A 21,087-nucleotide genomic window follows, 5' to 3' on the forward strand; every position below is an offset into this window, starting at 1 on the left:
TGCTTCTTAGCCTAATAGGTATATAAACCACGCCTAAATTATACAAACCACACCTACATGGATTGTCACGCCCATTTTTCCATTGTGGTATGCTGGTAGAAGAACCTGGGCTCCTTGTTTGTTTTGGCTAACAGTCACGCCACACAAAAGCGTCACAGACTACACATGTGGAGCTCATTTTGCAAATGAGTGAATGGGGGAGATGTAAGAAGCTCAGAAGCGGTATCAGCGCACGTTATGTGCACTGATACTACTTCTACTTGATGTATGATCGGGGTTTTGGCGGTAAATGACAGGGGGCCCCTGTCATTATTGGCGCTGCTATCTACAGGATAGCAGCGCCGATAGCCTGGGCCATGTATGAACGGTCAGATCGCTTGACCGTTCGGCCCGCTGTAGCTGTCGCTATCAACAGCTACAGCCTGCCGCTGCCCTATCCCCAGAGCAATACTTGCGAGATCCCGCGCATGCTCAGTGGAGCCAGCCGGGACTGAAACACAGCGCATTAGCGCTAGGTTGATGCGCTGCGGTCTCTAGTGGGGAGCGCCGGAGGGGGGAGTTATCACTCCCCCGCTCCGGCCGATGAGATGTTTATACAACTCATCGGTAGTGCTTCCTGCTTTGCCTCGGTAAAGAGGTGAAGCAGGAAGCGATATAGTGGCATGTTAAGTGCCGCTATAATACATCTACCCGAATGTCTGGTAAACCCGCCTACTTAATAGATGGACAGTCATTCAGGAGAGGTAGTTCCGTTCAGGGGCGGGCTGGGCTGGGGGGCAGAGTGACATCTGCCCCCCAGGCCGGTAAATTTTTAAATATTTGGGGCCAGCCGGCCAGAAAGGAGACCGCCTGTATCTGACGGACTTCACACACATACAGTCTGGACAGCTTTGCACCACGATCATGCTTCTCTGTCTGCAGCAGGATTCTACAGAGGGAGGTGCGGCCGGTGTGGCTCTGGCTGCCGAGAGGGGAAACAGATTCTTTCACCAATAAGGAGGAGCAGTGCAGAGGCGGAGCAGAGTTATTCTGACAGCCTCAACATGTATCAGCCAGTGCGGCTCTGCCTCCACAGTCCACAGAAACCCTCCTGGCTAGCTCCGATGACTCCTCTATTCAGCTGCTGCCCCTCCCTCCTTGATTATGAGCTTAACGGGCTACATCTAGCCATTCCTCTCCCTCCCCGCATGCCTTTCCTTCTCCTCCCAGTTACTTCCTCCATAGCTCCGCGGCTGCCTCCGATTTTGGGGGTACACCTGCAGTGGTGCAGAGAAGGAGAAATGTCAACAAAAGCCATGCAGTCCTGCTGGGACTTCCTCTATTACAGGCTGCACACATAGTGGAGAAGAAAGAAGAGGGACGGATCTGCGCTACTGCTGCTTCGCCTGCATAGAAGGGGTGCCCCTGGGGCATGAGATCCGGCTGCCAGTCTAGGCACAATTTTACCTAAGAGTAGCCTGACAAAAGTTCCACCAGAGACCGATTTGAATAAAAGACCTGATGGTGGGTAACAGTGTTCCAAGGTACAATTTTTGTGTATGTAATATATATATATATATATATATATATATATACACACACACACACAAAAAATACCCTTATTTTGCGCTAAGATATGTGCCGCACCTCAAAGAGAGCCCCTGTTAGTGGGAACCAATTCTAGACAACAGAAAAATAAACATATGAGGGCACAAATCACAACAATATTTCAAACAATTAATAGAATGGAAAGAATGTCAGACGTATGGAAAAATTTGTGATCCACACCAATGGAAATGTCCAATATAGTCTCTATTAAAAAAATTTCAAATGACAGTCCACTTTTCTTCTTTATTGTACTGGACCAACTTCACGTGTCTCCAATTGAACTTTTCTAAAAAAGACCCACTCACCAAGAAAAACACCCAAGACAAATTGGCCCAATGGCCCACTGTTAGATCTTTGAAAGCATTGATTTTATTCAAAAATTGTCTAATAGACATATATATAAAAGAACATTTATTATATAAAATGCTTACACAGTTTCTTCAATAATCAATATAGAAGACAATATGGAATCTGCTATTAGGAAGCAGTAAAAGTTAGTGAGGACACTTTTAAGAAGCTTAAAAGGGAGGTTTCATTGATTGGTAGTAACTTTCCCCAGAATGATTGACAGGAAGTGACATCAGTCTCATTTGAGGATATAAAGGGGGATAGAGCAAACCTTTCATTATAGCTTGATCCAGGGATCAGAGCACATCACAGTCTGTGGAGTTTCTTCAAATCAACTAGTCCATCCTAAAGGACAGCATTGTACTATATTCACTCTGGATTTATGTCCTAATTTGGTCCATTTCAAGGACAACCTTAAGGATAATACTTTACAAATTTCTGCTGGAGTGTGTGTATTTGATATATATATGCCCCTGATGAAGTCCTAACAGATGAAACGCGTTGGGTTGTGAACTATTATCAGCATGGAGAAACCTGCCCATTTCAAAAATCTGGCCTCTCAGGGGTAATAGCAGATTCCATATTGTCTTCTATATTGATTATTGAAGAAACTGTCTAAGCATTTTATATAATAAATTTTCTTTTATATATATGTCTATTAAAATTTTTTGAATAAAATCAATGTTTTCAAAGATCTAACAGTGGGCCATTGAGCCAATTTGTCTTGGGTGTTTTTCTTGGTGAGTGGGTCTTTTTTAGAAAAGTTCAATTGGAGTCATGTGAAGTTGGTCCAGTCAATAAAGAAGAAAAGTGGATTGTCATTTGAACATTTCTTAATAGAGACTATATTGGACATTTCCATTGGTGTGGATCACAAATTTTTCCGTACGTCTGACATTCTTTCCATTCTATTAATGTTTGAAATATTGCTGTGATTTGCGCCCTCATATGTTTATTTTTCTGTTATATATATATATATATATGTATATTTTACCCCCATGTGTTCTTAAATATATACACTTAAACACTATACACATATAGCTGTAATATGTGTGAGTGGGGGGCTATGGTATTATTGTAATGTGTGTGTGTGGAGAGGTACTGCTGTAATGTGTGTATGTAGGGGTATTGATGGAATGTGAGTGGGTGGGTGTAGGAGTATTGCTGTAATGTGTGTATGTAGGGGTATTGATGGAATGTGAGTGGTGGGTATAGGAGTATTGCTGTAATGTGTGTATGTAGGGGTATTGATGGAATGTGAGTGGGTGAGTGTAGGAGTATTGCTGTAATGTGTGTATGTAGGGGTATTGATGGAATGTGAGTGGGTTGGTGTAGGAGTATTGCTGTAATGTGTGTATGTAGGGGTATTTGAATGTGAGTGGGTGGGTGTAGGAGTATTGCTGTTATGTGTGTATGTAGGGGCATTGATGGAATGTGAGTGGGCGGGTGTAGGAATATTGCTGTAATGTGTGTATGTAGGGGTATTGATGGAATGTGAGTGGGTTGGTCTAGGAGTATTGCTGTAATGTGTGTATGTAGGGGTATTGATGAAATGTCAGTGGGTGGATGTAGGAGTATTGCTGTAATGTGTGTATGTAGGGGTATTGATGGAATGTCAGTGGGTGGATGTAGGAGTATTGCTGTAATGTGTGTATGTAGGGGTATTGATGGAATATGAGTAGGTGGGTGTAGGAGTATTGCTATAATGTGTGTATGTAAGGGATATTGGTGGAATGTGAGTGGGTGGATGTAGGAGTATTGCTGTTATGTGTGTGGACGGGAGGTAGTTGAAATCCCGGCTGCCAGAATGCCAGCGCTCAGTATGCCAGCGCTAGTGGGGTTAGGGTTAGGCACTAGGGGGGAGGGTTAGGTTTAGGGTGTGAGGAGGAAGGGTTAGGATACTTACCGACAGGTTTCGGTATCCAATGCCGGCATCGTGATTCTGACTGCTGGGATCCTAAGCTTTCCATACCCAACCTGTGTTGCTGTTATGTGAGAGACGGGTAATGTTGATTGCTATAATGTGTGGGGTACTCCTGCAGTGGATATAATATTGATGTACCAGGGCTACCAGTAATGTAGTGTTGGGTATTCTTGACTGGAAACATGCCTATTTGTTACATTACATTTTAATGCTATTGAACCAGTGTTGGAGCAAGTTGGAGGGGCTAGACTCTAGAGTGTTTATTTGCTACTCAGCCTTCCAGAAGGTGCACATTACATATCTCTTTTCCAAACATGGCCCTAAATTCAAGGATCTGTTCAAGCAGCAACTAAGTGTAAGGCACTAGTGATGTTGGTTGCATGACCAGTGCTGTGGGGGTGTTATCTGCACACGGAGAGTGGCTAGCACCATGGAGGGCATAGCTAATACATAAGAAATATATACACATCTATACAAAGTAACAAGAGGAGATTCGACCCATAAACAGCTTTAATTCACAAAGGGTGCTTAGTCAAAAACATAAAGATCCAGATAAACACTGTCTAAAAAGACAGACATAACGCCAAGTAATAGTAAATATCATTGCTAAATGATTCTCAAGCCGAAAAAATTCCAAGCCATGATATTCAAAAAAGTTCACTTAATGGTATACTTATTATATCTATTATGGACAAAGGGCCTGATTCAGACCCGCTCGCTAAGCCGCGGACGCACGTTTTGGGCGATAGTCAATATGCGCATGCGTGCGTCACTCCCTGCAATCGGGAATCATAGTACACAAACTGGACGCTATTTTGAGTGACAGATAGTGCCGTTTGTGGGTGGTAACAGGGGAAGGTGCTTGTGAACAGGGGAGTGATGATGTGAACGCAGGCGTGTTTGGGCGCAAAAACTGAGTTTAATGGGTGTGCATAATTAGCAAAGGTGCATCATTGTACACGTCACTTGGTTGTATTTCTGCCTGCCGTGATCGCAGTGCTTGCGGTAGTGTATAGTCAACCACAAGCGCTTCGTTCGCATCCGATGGTACCCGATGTACCGATGGTTACATACACTTCCTGGAGATGACATGTGCAAGTAGGCGTCTGCATACACAAAGTGATCGCACGCCAAGACATAGTGGGCGTGCTTATGCCTTGCTGTGCGATCGCCTGCCTTGCTGGGCGTACGCTGGATTTGCATACACAGGGAGCGAACGAGCGCAGCCTAGCAAACGGGTCTGAATGGGCTCCAAAGTGTCAAGGCAGTGAAATCATGAGCCAGATGACCATTCTAGTAGTATATCTCCACATTTATTAAGGGCTTCTAATGTTAGAATAAAATATCTGGTTAGAAAGAATAGATGGAGCCTAGTCGCCAAAATCGCAAAAAAACAATAGGAAGCTTCAAGATTCACCTCGTGTCATTCTGACTGTTGGATTCCCAGCTGTCGGGATACTAAACGTATTTCGTCAGGTCTGAGGGTGGGTGGTGAGATTATGCAATTCTGGAATATGATTTAGTTCAGGAAGAAGGGGAGTGGGTTGCCAGGTCAGGGGGGGTGCAGTTTTGGGACATGATTTTAATTGAGGGAAGAGGGGGGAATCACATTTCAGATGGATATTAATTGAGAAAAGAGGGGGAGATTGTCAGGTCTGGGTTATGTTTGCAATTGAGGGAGGGGAGTTGTCAGGTTTAGGGCTATGATTATATTTGAGGAAGGAAGAGGGCTGTCAGATCTTAGGTCTGATATTAAACAACAGAGGAGGGGCACGTCATTTATAGGGGAACTCATTTTCTAATGAAGAAAGGGAAGGTCAGATTTGGGGGTCTACTAGTAAATGTAAAAAAAAACATTGGGAATAATTTTTTTTATTTATTTTACCAATATAAATTGGTCACTACTTTTCTGAAATTGTTGGTGTATTTGTGGTAGATTGTTTGTTTTGAGGGTTAAATAAATATATGCTTTAGTGCCAAGTCAGTAATAGTCTTATTTATTTTTTATGATGTGTCTTAGTATGTGACCAGTGCCAGCACTAACATTTGCATTTAGATTTTAGGTAGTATTGTTAGTAAGAGACGTCCAGTTTCTCTTTCTGGGATAAGTGGACTTGGGCACATACAGTCAGGTCCATAAATATTGGGACATTGACAGAATTTTCAGATTTTGGCCTCTATTCACCACCACAATGGCTTTGAAATGAAACAAACAAGATGTGATTTAACTGCAGACTTTCAGATTTAATTTGAGGGTAATTACATCCAAATCAGGTGAACAGTGTAGGAATTACAACGGTTTCTATATGTGCCTCCCACTTTTTAAGGGGCCAAAAGTAATGGGACAAACTAAACAATCCTAATTCTAACATTCACAGCCTGAAGTGTGGAACGCATAGACATCACCAGACGCTGGGTTTCATCCCTGGTGATGCTCTGCCAGGCCTCCACTGCAAATGTCTTCAGTTCCTGCTTGTTCTTGGGGCATTTTCCCTTAAGTTTTGTCTTCATCAAGTGAAATGCATGCTCAATCGGATTCAGGTCAGGGGATTGACTTGGCCATTGCATAACATTCCACTTTTTAGCCTTAAAAAACTCCTTGGTTGCTTTTGCAGTATGCTTCGGGTCATTGTCCATCTGCACTGTGAAGCACCGTCCAATGAGTTCTGAAGCATTTGACTGAATATGAGCATATAATACTGCCCGAAACACTTCAGAATTCATTCTGCTGCTTTTGTCAGCAGTCACATCATCAATAAATACAAGGGAACCAGTTCCATTGGCAGCCATACATGCCCACGCCATTACACTACCACCACCATGCTTTACTGATGAGGTAGTATGTTTTGGATCATGAGCAGTTCCTTTCCTTCTCTTCTCTTCCCATCACTCTGGTACAAGTTGATCTTTGTCTCATCTGTCCATAGGATGTTGTTCCAGAACTGTAATGGCTTTTTTAGATGTTGTTTGGCAAACTCTAATCTGGTCTTCCTGTTTTTGTGGCTCACCAATGGTTTGCATCTTGTGGTGAACCCTCTATATTCACTCTTGTGAACTCTTCTCTTCATTATTGACTTTGACACATATACATCTACCTCCTGGAGAGTGTTCTTGATTTGGCCAACTGTCGTGAAGGGGTTTTTCTTCACCAGAAAAATAATTATTTTGTCATCCACCACAGTTGTTTTCCATGGTCTTCCGGGTCTTTTGGTATTGCTGAGCTCTCCGGTGCGTTCTTTCATTTTAAGAATGTTCCAAACAGTTGATTTGGCCACATCTTATGTTTTTGCTATCTCTCTGATGGGTTTGTTTTGATTTTTCAACCTAATGATGGCTTGCTTCACTGATAGTGACAGCTCTTTGGATCTCATATTGAGAGTCGACAGCAACTGATTCCAAATGCAAATGTCACACCTAGAATCAACTCCAGACCTTTTACCTGCTTAATTGATAATGAAATAACGAGAGAATAGCCCACACCTGTCCATGAAATAGCTTTTGAGTTGATAGTCCCATTACTTTTGGCCCCTTAAAAAGTGGGAGGCACATATTGAAACTGTTGTAATTCCCACAACGTTCACCCGATTTGGATGTAATTACCCTCAAATTAAATCTGAAAGTCTGCAGTTAAAGCAAATCTTGTTTGTTTCATTTCAAAACCATTGTGGTGGTGAATAGAGGCCAAAATCTGACAATTCTGTCAATGTCCCAATATTTATGGACCTGACTGTATGTTCCCGCTTTCCATGTATGGGAAAAACATGAATATTCTCCCCTACGCAGAGCTGTCTACATCCTGTGGTACGATGACATTTATCCATATGTTTGGTTTGCTACGAATCATCTACATTGTGCACCAGCCTACTCAAAAGATGCGCATAGTAACAGACATATATTTACACTTACATCCAACTCTGTGGCTGCAGTTCTGTCAGCACTGTCACTGAGCTTCATCTACATGAGACTGCCTGTTACATCCCAGTTACACCTTTGCAGCTATAAGTGGAGATGTGCTTGAAATGCGTGCAACTCTGTATCACTTGTAATTACAAATACCCGATTCATGCCCATTTTTCTATTGCCGAGTGTCCATGGAAAGCTAGGGCCACTTGTTTGCATTTGTCCCCCTGGCTAAAAGTTGCCAGCCAGCCCCTGGTTCCATTATTGGATTACTACAATGTAGACTAGCATACCTATGCCTCCCATGGTGCAAATGCCATGGAAATGCCATTGTCTGCAGTAACAGTTTGTATTTTCTAATAGGAAATTATTGAAGGATTGGGGTGTTCCTTGCTAAGTACAGACTGGAACTGTTCACATGGAAAAACATGGTTTTGTTTTCTGAGATGAAATTATTTAAACAAGATTTGAGGGGTGGAGTTTGTGTATTAATGGGGTGAGTGGGTACATATGTACCCGGGCCCACAAAGTATTTTTCTGCTTACAAATAGGAAATTTTTAGTGACAGTGGTGAAAACCAAGCCTCATCCTCTGTTATCAGTGCAATTCTTTTATCACCCTGCATCACACATTATACAGAGAGCCTCAGTTCTATGCACAGATTCACCAATATAATACAAACCTGTAAAAGTGACACAGGTAAAAAAGACAGTCCTAATGTCCCCTCACTTGCTTATATACAAATGAAGCTAAACATAGCAGCATTTTAGGAGTAAATTCAAAAGTTTAAATTAATGAAGGGTCACATATAGGACTTGGGACTTTAATGTGTGGTTAATAAACTAATGGACATAGATATAGTGGGAGGTACTAGTATATGTGGTACAAACAGAGGCCCTGATTCAGAGCCAGACGCTCTGACCAGAGCGCTCGCTCTGAATCAGGGCCGTCCTATTTAAATTTGGAGCGGCCATTTGGACGCTCGCATAGCTGTGGGTTACCACCCACAGCTTATGCGAGCGTCCATGATGATGGTCGCGATGGTCAAGACCATCGCGACCATCGGGCTTGGGACGAGACCCTGCGGTAGGGTCTCGCTGCCGCAAGCCCTGGAGTGATTTTGGCTCTATCAGAGCCAAAATCACTCCCACTGACATCACTAGTGATGTCAGTGGGGCCGGCCCCAGATGGAAGGCGTTCCCATGGGAACGCCTCTGTCTGGCAGCCACGCCCCCAGCACGCCCACCAAAGGGGGCATGCCGTCAATCACGATTGACAGCACGTCCCCTTTGGTGCGAGACCCGGAGCGACAGCTCGGCTGCCGCTATCCGGGTCTCGCGCATGCGCACGACGGAGCTCCGTCCGTCGTGCGCATGCGCATTTGGGTACCATCGACCCGCTTGCGAGCGTCCTGCGCTCGCAAGTGGGTCTGAATGAGACCCAGAGTCCAAAATATACATGAACTATATAAATAGGTAAAACTACAAACAATTTGTTTATTTTACCTTATCCTTTTTTTTGTCTTATGCCTACAGTGCATTGTATTTATTATAGGGATGTGTGCCGACCCCCGTGTTTTGGTTTTGGATCTGTATCTCATTCGAGGTTTTGGATCTGGATTTGGTTTTGCAAAACTGTCCTTGCGTGTTTTGGTTTTGGATTTGGATCTGTATTTTTATCAAAAAATTATAAAACCAGCTAAAATCACATCATTTGGGCCTGTTTTTGTTCCTACAGATGTTATTAACATTAATAACAATAATTTTCAGGCATTTCCAGTCATTATTAACCACCTCATAGCTCACAATATTGTTTTCATTACTGTTTTTCACCAATATAGGAGCAGCGTCACAAATGTACGGCAGTTTACAAAAATATAGGATATCTATGAAACATTACCAAACAGCAGTAGCAGACAGGATGGCAGTTTAACAATCTATCAAAATGTCTGTCGGCAATGCCCCAAATTGTGCAAAATGTAAAGAAAAGAGGTGCAAGATGGAATTGTCCTTGGGCCCTCCCACCCACTCTTATGTGGAATATTAAAAAGGACACACACAGTTTAACAAACCAAGCACTTTAGCGACAAGGACTGACACTTTTGTGGCTGAAGTTCTTGGTTTGTTTGGGCCCCCACAAAACAATATTTTGGAAAGACTACCTTCAATCATTACAGAGGAGGTTAATCATGAGAGTGTTGCTGGTGGAGATTGCATGTGCTGGCCTTAACTGCTGGTAGCTGATACTAGACTGTTTGTTTTTAATTTACAAATTTGTTAAATAAATTGCATGAACTCGCTGCAAATGACATAACAGGGAGGAGGTGCCTAGATCGTTAACGTCCCTACCTCTGCTAACTTTGGCTTCACAAATGGTACAGATGCCTTCACATCTGTTGTCAGGATTTGGGTTAAAATAATTCCACACCCAAGACTTGGCTTTTCTGGTCTTATGCTCAGCCGTCACGCCAGCCTATAACCCCAGTTTATATCGTTACCACAATTTATACCATCACCCCAGATTATATAATCCAAGCCTGTATAGTCACCTGCCTGTAACCCCATTTTATATTGTCACTCCAATTTATATCGTCACCCCAGCCTATAACCCCAGTTTATATCATTACCCCATCCTATACCATCACCCCAGATTATACCAGCACCCAAGCCTGTATCGTCACCCAGCCTGTTACCCCATTTTATATTGTCACCCTAGTTTATATAATCACCCCAGCCTATAACCCAAGTTTATATCGTTACCACAGCCTATACCATCACCCCAGATTTAGCACCCAAGCCTATATTGTCACCCCACCCTGTGTTGTGTATAAATTATAGCTATGCTCCCTGTTAGATTGGGGATTCATTGTCCACTTCAGTGGATGTGAGCTCCATTTTAGTCCATATCACCACACCCCCTATACATCTTCTGATCTGGGCTACAGGAGGAGCAGCTGCACTCTGGAATATAGCTGCATGGAGTTGTCCCTCTGACTAGCTGGAATTCAGGTAGAGGGGCCATGGGTAGGGACACTATATCAGAGAATACAGGTTTAGCTGCTTTATTCTGTTTTTTAAACCGTATCCCTCTAATTTCACCTTTTGAAAATATGTTTATGTGAATCTCAGCTGAGGCGTTTGTGATGGCATGGGGGCGTATTCATTAATACTTAAATATCCTTGGAGGTAATTAGGTTTAGAACTCGCATGGAGTTCTACCTAATTAGTGGAGGAATTAATCATTCCTCCTCTCCATAAATATCTATTCCAAAAAGCTGTAATTTTTGCGATTACAGCTTTTCGGAAAACAGATAAAAATTTCTTATTTCCCTGTATCCCACCCCCCTCTCCCCCACCCCACCTACCTGGCCAGCTGTCAAACGCTGCAGCCGCGGACCCCGACCTCCCGGTCTGCAGCGGCAACAAGATACAGGACAGCTAGGCAGATGGGGCTGTATATTTTTTTTCTTTTTAAATTTCACTATGTTCTCACCGCCGCAATGCTGCTGCCACTGCCGGGAAGAGTCTCCCCTCCGTTCCCCGGTGGCACTTGTAAGCACTTACAAGTGTCACCGGGGAACAGAGGGGAGACGCTACCCGGTAGCAGCAGCATTGCGGCGGGGAGAACACACAGCGCAGCAGCCAGAGCCTGAGAAGGGACCAGGGAGCGACGGAGGGAGCCGATGGGGGACCTGCCCAGCTGAAGGCAGGTAAGTATATCACACTGTATGCCACCTGAGAGTGGCGTACAGTAACACCATCGAATACCAAAAAGACATAATTTTCGGAATTTGATGAATAGCCTAATTTCTACATCCTATATGGAAATTAACGCAGACGGACTTAACCAGGAGATATCAACGATATCTCCTGTGTTAAGTGTCTTCATGAATACTAAAAAATAATGGTAATTAAGAAAAAATGTCCTTAAAACCGTTATTTAAGTGTTGATGAATAGGCCCCATAATGTTTTATATATTACGCAAGTTTAATTTTTTATTGCTAATTTTGTGTGTCACAATACGTTTATGAATATTACACTGCGTTTCCACTTACATCGTCACAATACATGTTGACTATTACACTGCGTTTCCACTTACAGTGTCACAATATTTTTTATGAATACACTGCGCTACCACTTACAGTGTCACAATACGTGTTGAATATTACACTGCATTTGCACTTACAGTGTCACAATATTACTGACCGACAGCGTCACGCACAATACTTTACGAATTATACACTGCAGTATTATGAACCTACAGAGTCACTCACATTATGGGAAGCAGCGTCACAGTGTTTTGGATACACTAGGGGGGGTACGGTATACAGTGTCACAGTGTACGGTACAGCACAAAAAATATATATATTTTTAATTTTTTTTTACTTATTTGTTTTATTTTTTAAAACTTTTAGTTACTTTTTTTTTTTTTTTTTCACAGCCTGTGGATGGACAGCACACTAGATGGACAGCACACCCCTTGATGGACGGCACAGCACACCACTGGATTAGCAAAGCAATGATAAATTACACAGCCCCTGGACAGAGCACAGCACACCATGCCTGGATTGGACAACACAGCCCAGCACAGCACACCCCTGTATTTGATAACACAGCCCAGCACACCCCTGTATTTGATAACACAGCCCAGCACAGCACACCCCTGTATTGGATGACACAGCCCAGCACTGCACACCCCTGTATTGGACAACACAGCCCAGCACTGCACACCCCTGTATTGGACAACACAGCCCCCCTTGGACGAAGCACATCCCTGTATTGGACAACACGGCCCCCCTTGGACGAAGCACATCCCTGACAGCCCGGGACTCAGCAAGCAAAAGATCACTGTGGGGAGGGACTTATATACAATCCAAAACCTGTGAGAATCCGACAGCGGGATGATGACATTTGCCTAGTTTTGGGATCCGAGTTAGGCGAGAAAACCCGAACGGGACTCAGATCCCGTCCCAGACCGTGAAGTTCGGGTGGGTCCGGTTCTCAGAGAAAGGGACCCGCTCATTTTGTAATTTATTACTTGGCATTACATATTTATATTCTACATCTCTGTATTTACTATATTATTACTATGCCAAATCTTCATACCTCTTCCTTCAACCGTTAACCAGTTTAATTTCTACTAATATATAACATTTAGTATATATGTCTATTACATGTGTAGCATATTTGTCAATACAACCATTAGTATTTAATAAGTATAATTTTACCATGGTTATCCCCTACAAACCATGTCAGCTTTCCTGTAATTATCCCAACACCTGCATTTACCCAATATCAAACTATTATTTTGTGATTTTGCTGCAATTTGTTTGTCTTATACTTCTAATTTTAAAGTCATGCCTTTAATGGCACCTACCCCGTCATCCCCTCTTCTCTCACCCCCTTGGATGCCCCTCTTTCCTCCCTATGCATTCTCTACTATTTCTACTCATCTATAGACCCTTATTTTCTTACATTCAGTTATTTTTCTTCTTCATTGCATTCATAATATTCATTATTCTCTATTAACCCCTCCCCCCCCCTTTATTTTTGCCCTGCATCGCCTTCTGCAAATACTTTCCCATTCCACTCACTGGCCTATAAACATTGCGAAGTTGGCTCAACCATCTCTTAATACATTTTCTACGCACCTTCTTCTAGTCACACCTGTTCCTTCACTTCTTATCACTTAGTTACTCATGTCTTCACACATCATCATTGACAATGATACTGCAGATCCCTGCCTCCAGTGCAACACCATCCTAGACATAGATCCCCGGGACATCAAGGGGCCTCTTACAGTCATCCACAGCTATAAATGGGTAAGGACTTTAAATTGACATTTTATTCTTTTCACCATTCGCAGTCCCACAAAAGTAGGTGAAAATGTATTTTTACATTGGGCCTGAGTCATTGGGCCAGTATCAGTACTGGTATACTAGCCTGCGTCTGAACGTGCAATGACTTAGAGCCCACTTTCAGCGTCTGTGCACCGATGCTGTTTATGACGCCACCATCGGGGCACCATCATTTGCACCATTCATACTTACACCAGCTATATGGAAGGTGCAGTTTCTCCGTCTGACTCTGGCCTCCTATGGCTACATCTGGGAACGCAACTGCTTTCACGGATAGGCTTATAACACCCCTATAACACACCCATGAGAAGGACTGTTTTTGCGTGCACTTCTAGTCACCTGCCAGTCACCACCCAGGAATGCCCATGACTTTCGCCAGAATTTCTTATACCATGCAAAATCAATCGCAGCTGCGCCTCTGTGCGCACACAGCATAGGACGCAGACTTCCTTGACCTGGCTATCCAGTTGCGATGGCTGAGTAAGCTTAGGCTCATGCAGACTGGCTGAGGGCTGCAACCATGGCAACTCTAGATCTGATACAGTGTCTTTGGACGCAGCACTCGATTGCAGATGCATGTGGAAGGTGTCTAATTCCTACTGACGCCTCCTGCTGCATTTGCATTTTAGTTGTACGGTATTGTACAGCCACTTCCCTGCAGCTGTGCAATACTGTCCACATCAGAATCAGGCTCTAAGCTCTGAGGATACTGTGACTATGGCAATTCGTCTGCAGTAATTCCGTAAAAAAATTGCAGCTAAAAATCCATTAAATGCTAATGGCGGATTTTACACTAGCGCTTTGGCTTTTTCAGCCTGCTTACACATGCCACAGACCTCAGATGTGCTGAACAAATAATAAACCTGTTACTGGAAAATGCAATTCTGTCAAAATCAGTCTCTGACAATTACCTGGCACAGAGAATGTATTTACTGCTGATAATCAGCTATTTGTAGCTGTTTTATTTTTCCTCTTCACATCAAAATGACCAGATAACCCTTACTGGTTGCTTTTCACTTGCAGAAAATCACAGCAGAAAAAACTGTTAAAGAATCGCCAATGAAAATAAACGTGACTGTAGACAACACCAGCAGTAAAACCATCATTGTGAATGTAACTCTGAAACGGTTGAGACAGGTAAGTTACAGTCTATGACCTCACTATCTTCCCCACCTCCTCACTCATGTCAGGCATCTTCTGTCTGGTCTGTAAGTCTCCGTCCTCAGCGTCTTTTCCCCTGTATGTTAAACCAATGCTTTTGGACATATACTTGCTTCATAATTGTAAGCCCCCACTTGTGCCCCTTCCCACTGTGCAGTTCATTAGTTCACTGAGGGCGGAATGTATTAACCCCAAAATGCAGTCAAACCACCAAAAAACTGCCCTTTTGTGATGATTGCCACAAACGCCATATGTATTATCGTGGTCTGCAGTGGATATTGGTGACATCCGCTGTGGCCCGTCGGCACTGCAGTCCCCATAGATTTCTATTGGGCTGCACTGTGCTGGTATGCACCAAGCTCTGGAAAGCTAAACGTTCCGGAGCTTGTGGCCGGTAGGCATTGTCATCTGTAGATGGCGTTTACTATAAAAGCCTATGGGCTTCTTATCGTAGAACTACCCTAGGAGGGATCAGAAGGATCCCTATCTGACCCCACCCCCTCAGGTTGCGCATGGCCCGGGGCGGCGGCCGCGTATGCGCAGTAGGACCCCCGGGTCATAAACGAGGAAGTCCTCACATCACAAAATACAGCTGTCCTTTGTGTTTTTATTTGCATTTATTCATACATAGGGCGATAATAAACGCTATGTATTGTATACTCAGATGTCCGATGCTGCGACCAATGGTCATGATGTAAATCTGATTCTGCATCTTCGGACGCAGCCCTCGGATTTGAGATGCCGGCAGTAAGAGTCTTTTTATACTAGACACCTCCTGTGGCATTAGCATATTTTAGTACATCCACTATGCACTTAGGGGCTTATTCATCATGACATAATTATCACTAGTGATAAATATGTTTTAAATTTGCTGCAAGTTTAAAAAATGTTTTGGAGGCATTCATCATGCCTCCCTAGCTAAAGTATCAGTGCCGAAAAACTGTTTTTTTTTGCTTTTTTACTTTTCCGGGATGTGGCGGGATGTATCTCATGCAATATGCATTATACATCACACCCTTAATATTTTTAGATGTTCTGCTCTACTGTGTAACTCTACTTCCCTCCTCACTGTATTGTACTGCGGACACCTTGTGGCGCTTATAAGTTGTTGTTATTATTATAATTATTTTTTATTATTAAAAATCACACATCTGCAGTGCTTCCATATCTACATTCCCGGCACAGTAGACGTCAAAAGAAGTTATTTCTTCATTGACCTCACCTGGCAATGTGTGGGTGTGCATCACTACATGCCATATGCAAGGGAGTCCAGCCATTCTCATCCCTCTGCTCTATGTCTGCTCCATATTTCACCAGCAGCTTCACACACTCTAGATTCCCAGAGAGGACTGCTTCATGCAGAGCACCCATACCTGAAAGGTGAAAGCAGGGGTCACAGGTCAGCTCATACTGCTTTTGTGAACAAGACGTAATCATTGTAGTCATGTAGATGATTAACTATTGTTATATCACTCTACTGTAAATTCCAGCAGACCAACATAATCCACCATTTCTCAACACAGAAAACATACAGATTATTTTTACTACAGCACAAGCATCGGTATAGGAAAAGGAAAATCTATGCATTTATTTCTCACATGGGGCGGGATGCAACAATGAGAAAAATGCGGTCAAACCCCGAAAATGCCTGTTTGACCACATTTGTCATATGCACCAATCCCCGCTAGGTTGCGGTGTGTAATACCATCTTCCTGATGGCATTACCCATAGAAGCCTATGGGCTTCTATCGGGGGTGAGCTCAGAGAGGGATCCAAACGCTGTGCCGAAGGACGCTGGAGGGGCTTCTGGGTCGTAGACCTGCAATCCCCTCCACCGCAAAGGGCTGCTCTTACCGACAGAGTGGTCCTTTACAGTGACCATCATGCATTCCGGCGTTACAAATACCGGCATGCATGCGATGACCGGCAGAATGCTTCGCATCCCGAGTGCGATGTGTCATGCATCCTGCCCATGGTCAGACAAAGGCATCCTAGATGATAACCATGCATAGATGTAACAAATACCAGGTGATTGGCATTTGAATTCTAATTCTGATTCATTCAGGGCAGTCTATAAGAAAATATGAAAATATCTAAAAATATTTAGCTGTCAGTTTGGACCAAGGAAAACCTTCAGACCTCAGAAGCATGTAACAGGTAGAACTCTACAGTCATAAAGTGTATAAAGTAGTGTTTTTGAGTGCCATCCTTGTGGAGATATACAACACAAATCTAACCAGCTTTTGTTCTTGTAAGCCAGGAGTTTTGGATGCCCAAAATATGGTGTGAATTCATTAACACAAATCCAGAGCTTTGCCTTATTATGCTCCTGAGACTACATTTGTTGCACATCAAAGGACAAATGCATCTATAGAAACTACATCTGGGGTTTTTACCACAACTGATGGAACTGCTGTTAGAAAGACTGGTTAATAAAATCATATCTCTGTAGCGTAAACATATTCTGGTTGCAGTGTAAGTCAACAAAAGCTAATAAACAACTGTCATAAACAGATTGATGTCATTGGGGGAGAAGCTGTGGCAATTATGGCCAAGACTGGAGACGTCTCAGAAGGCAGGGAGCTGTGGTGCAGAACACTTCTATATTTATATATGGTCATGCACCATTATATTACCTGCTGAATAACTCAAACTAGACTGTTTTCCTCCCAATTATGACAATTGATACCCTCACCTGTTAAGTAGATTGAATCCAACGTCACCTTTCGTGCCCGGATAAATCTCCCAACTTGGTCCAGGTCACCCTGTCGGATATGATCCAAGAAGACAACGTCATTTGGAAAACGAACTGACCGCGTCGACCTCAGGCTACGTGCAGACCGACGGGTAGGGTAGTACCTCATCCTGAGGATGCCGTGATTTGGGGCCGCGGAAGGTGAACTTAGCGCCAGCGCTGTCAGCTAGGTATTTCCTCTTGGGCAGAATCGGGTTTGTCTCCTTCCCACAAAATTAGGTAAGTCCCTGAGCCACAATTAAGGTTTAGAACCCAGTAACACAGATCCGAATACTGAACACCAATTCCACACACACAGCAGCAGCACATAAAACCCCCTTTTTATAGCTCTGCCTTCCCATCTATTTAAGGGACTCATCTCATCGCACTGTAAGGCAAACGACCAGTGCAGACGCCCACTGCAGTTCAAGGGAGGCTCATCTTACCAGGTCAACTGATCGTGAGAGCAGCTGCTGCTCAGAGCTTCGCAGGGTCACAAGCAAGAAGCAGAAATTGGCTGCAAGTTTGGGGTGGGGTGTGTGCTACCATGGTTATTACACACAGTACAATATACAAGATGGGACAGTTATCTGTCTTCACACAGAAGGAAGTTATAACCTGGCTCATTAAATAGAGGTCAATAGAGCTAGGTCAATCTGTCTAGCCAGGTCTTAAATTATACAAATTATAATGAACTGTAAACTGCATAAGGAATGTTTAATGCTCACGCAAAATGGCTCCCCTAGTGCCAAGAAAGAACACTTTCTCTCCTGACAAATGGTGCATGGTTTAAATTGCAAGACAGACTTAGCAAAGAATTAAAATACTAATGTGTGTGGCTTGAAATTAAAGGATTGTATTACACAACATGCTAAGAGCAAATCAAAGAGCAAATAAACCCATTACTAAAGGTTAAAGTATATAAAAGTCAGTATATAATTGAGGTAAATAATTATAGATTTGTTTTGCCTCACATTAGTAGCACCAATGTAGTCCTTCAACAACTTACAGGAAATTATCAATAATACCAGGCTAATTCAGAGATGTATGGTATTCCAATGTGCACGGACAGTGACTGTGTCTTCTGACACAGATTTGCTGGACTCGGCAGCAGAGATGAGCAGCTATTCTGAGCCTTAGGCTCACTCAGATGTCCGATGCTACGACCAATGGTCGTGATGTAAATATGATGCTGCATCTTCGGATGCAGCCCTCGGATTTGAGATGCAGGCAGTAAGAGTCTTTTTATACTAGACACCTCCTGCAGCATTAACATATTTTAGTACATCCGCTACGCACTTAGGGGCTTATTCATCATGACATAATTATCACTAGTGATAATTATGTCTTAAATTCGCTGCAAGTTTAAAAAATGTTTTGGAGGCATTCATCATGCCTCCCTAACTAAAGTATCAGTGCCGAAAAACTGCTCTTTTTGCTTTTTCACTTTTCCCCTGCAGCTGAGGTATCTTCACTGCTGCATGTCTCCCCCCTCTCTATTCCCCGTTCGCTAACATCCAATGACCCCTATGTCCTTTGGTGTCCTATCCGGCCGGCGCACCCCGCGGGTGAAAATTCGGTTCCCTCCTCCCCCCTGCGGGTGTCAGATGCGGCCCCCCTCCCCCCTGCGGGTGTCCAATTCGGACCCCTCCCCCCTGCGGGTGCCCGATGCGGCCCCCCTCCCCCCTGCGGGCAGGGTCGGACTGGCCCATAGGGTGACAGGGGAATCCCCCGGTGGGCCCCACTGTCTGGGGGCCCACCCCCTCCTCTAAGCATCAGGCTCCAAACTCTGCACTTTAATTATACATTATACATATGTTACATTATACTGCACAGGACTATGATGTTGTACAATGCATTGCTGGTATTTATCTGGTACATTATCATGTATGTACCAGCAGTATTTACTATATATTTTTACAGAGGCCCAGATCATACACTCTCTAATGGTTACCCAAACCTCTCTGGAGGCTGGAGACACCCCTAAGTATGGGCCCCTATCATTGCATTCCCCCTGTGGGCTCTTCATGCCCCAGTCCGACACTGCCTGCGGGTGTCCAATGTGGCCCCCCCGCAGGTGTCCGATGCAGCCCCCCTCCTCTCTGCGGGTGTGCGATGCGCGCCCCCCCTACTGCAGGTGTCCGATCACTCAGTGTAGACACAGCAGGGAGGGATCTTAATAGATCCCTCTGCTGTGGCTGAAATGTAGATTTTCACAGGCTGCCATGTAAACAGCAGCCTGTAAAGATTATTGGGGGCTGAACGCCATCTCAAGATGGCGTTCAGTAACACCATTAAGTTCCGAAAAAAAAAAAACATTTCAGAACTTCATGAATGGCCCTGACACTTACTTTTTACAAAAGTATGTGAAAATGTAAATTTTCACATGCTTTTGTGAAAAATAAGTGCTGATGAATAGGCCCCAAAGACACAGCAGCTGTGCTATACTGTCCATTTCTGAATCAGGCCTTACATTTGTTAATATGTGGTATAATGAATTTGAATATTGCATATATCTCAGGTATATATAATGCTCCCCCCTATTATAATTTTAATTAGTTTCTTTATTGTAACCTGTTGGTGCCACTGTTGAATGCATTTTGATGGTATCCTGACAGGATAGGCATTTCTCTTCTGCAGAGCTTATAGTCTGAGGTGCAGAAAAACTCCTTTAGGTCTGTAACCGGTTTATCTCAAATATAGCAGAAGGGGTGCTACACCATATATATTGTGATTGGCCAGGGGCATGAGGCAGCAACAGGTCATACATGGCAAAAAAGTGCATCTCAGGGCTGGATGTATACGTTCTGTGACTGGTTAATATACAACTCTGGGATGCCTTATTTCGCAATAATAATAATAATAATAATAATAATAATAATAATAAATTATTAAATAATAAATATTATGCAGCCAGTATTTCCATCCAATTTAAAGTGTACCTACAGTAATAAAAAAGCATGTTTAAACATTTAATGCAGTGCTTAGTTTTTAATACATACCAGCCTAGAGAAAACCAGCAGCAAACCCTTGCCACTCTCTTGTTGCCATCTATCACCAGCTTTAAACTTACTGTAAATTAGCAGTTGGCCTCTCATGTGGGCTAATTAACATGTGAAACATGTGCATGACCCGTCTGCTGCAAAGAGGAACAGAGAGACAATAAGGAGCCAAGGAAGTGCTTTGTCATTAATATACAGCTCCTCAAAAACAATAAAAAATATGAAAAAAGCTGTTCTGCTGTGCTATTCACAGAAAACACTCCAGGATACACACTCATAGACACTAGTCTGGGTTATAGTACAGTTTGCTACTACCCATACGCTAAATATCTTCACTTCTGATAATTCACTATGCTATTAGTTATTGTGCAAGGACAACAACAAGCTAATGATGGACTTCACTGCGAGGAACCCACACAGGTTACTGAGAAATCTGCTTCTATATTAATAGATTAGGTAGTGTAAATAGATAACAGATATATTCTGTTTCTACATGGAGTGATCCAAGGCTTGAAATTTATGGCACACTCATCGGAAAGATGGAGTGACATGGCCTCAGCATTGAGCTTAGGA

General features: G+C 43.3%; 1 protein-coding gene across 1 annotated transcript in view; it reads right to left on the reverse strand.

The window, feature by feature from the left end:
• PPP1R27 (protein phosphatase 1 regulatory subunit 27) overlaps positions 1 to 17,844 on the reverse strand; it is a 36,168-nt gene extending 18,324 nt beyond the window's left edge. The window contains exons 1-2 of the mRNA XM_088474754.1: positions 17,474 to 17,844; positions 16,001 to 16,151 (exon numbers count right to left, since the gene is read on the reverse strand). Of these exons, the coding sequence (XP_088330880.1) occupies positions 16,001 to 16,151; positions 17,474 to 17,642 (320 nt within the window). The 5' untranslated portion in view covers positions 17,643 to 17,844. The remainder of the gene's footprint in view (positions 1 to 16,000; positions 16,152 to 17,473) is intronic.
• Between the last annotated feature and the right edge of the window lie 3,243 nt (positions 17,845 to 21,087).

This window comes from Taudactylus pleione, unplaced genomic scaffold (genome assembly GCF_031769625.1).
Source record: "Taudactylus pleione unplaced genomic scaffold, aTauple2 ptg000016l, whole genome shotgun sequence".
In the NCBI taxonomy this organism is placed as follows: Eukaryota; Metazoa; Chordata; class Amphibia; order Anura; family Myobatrachidae; genus Taudactylus; species Taudactylus pleione.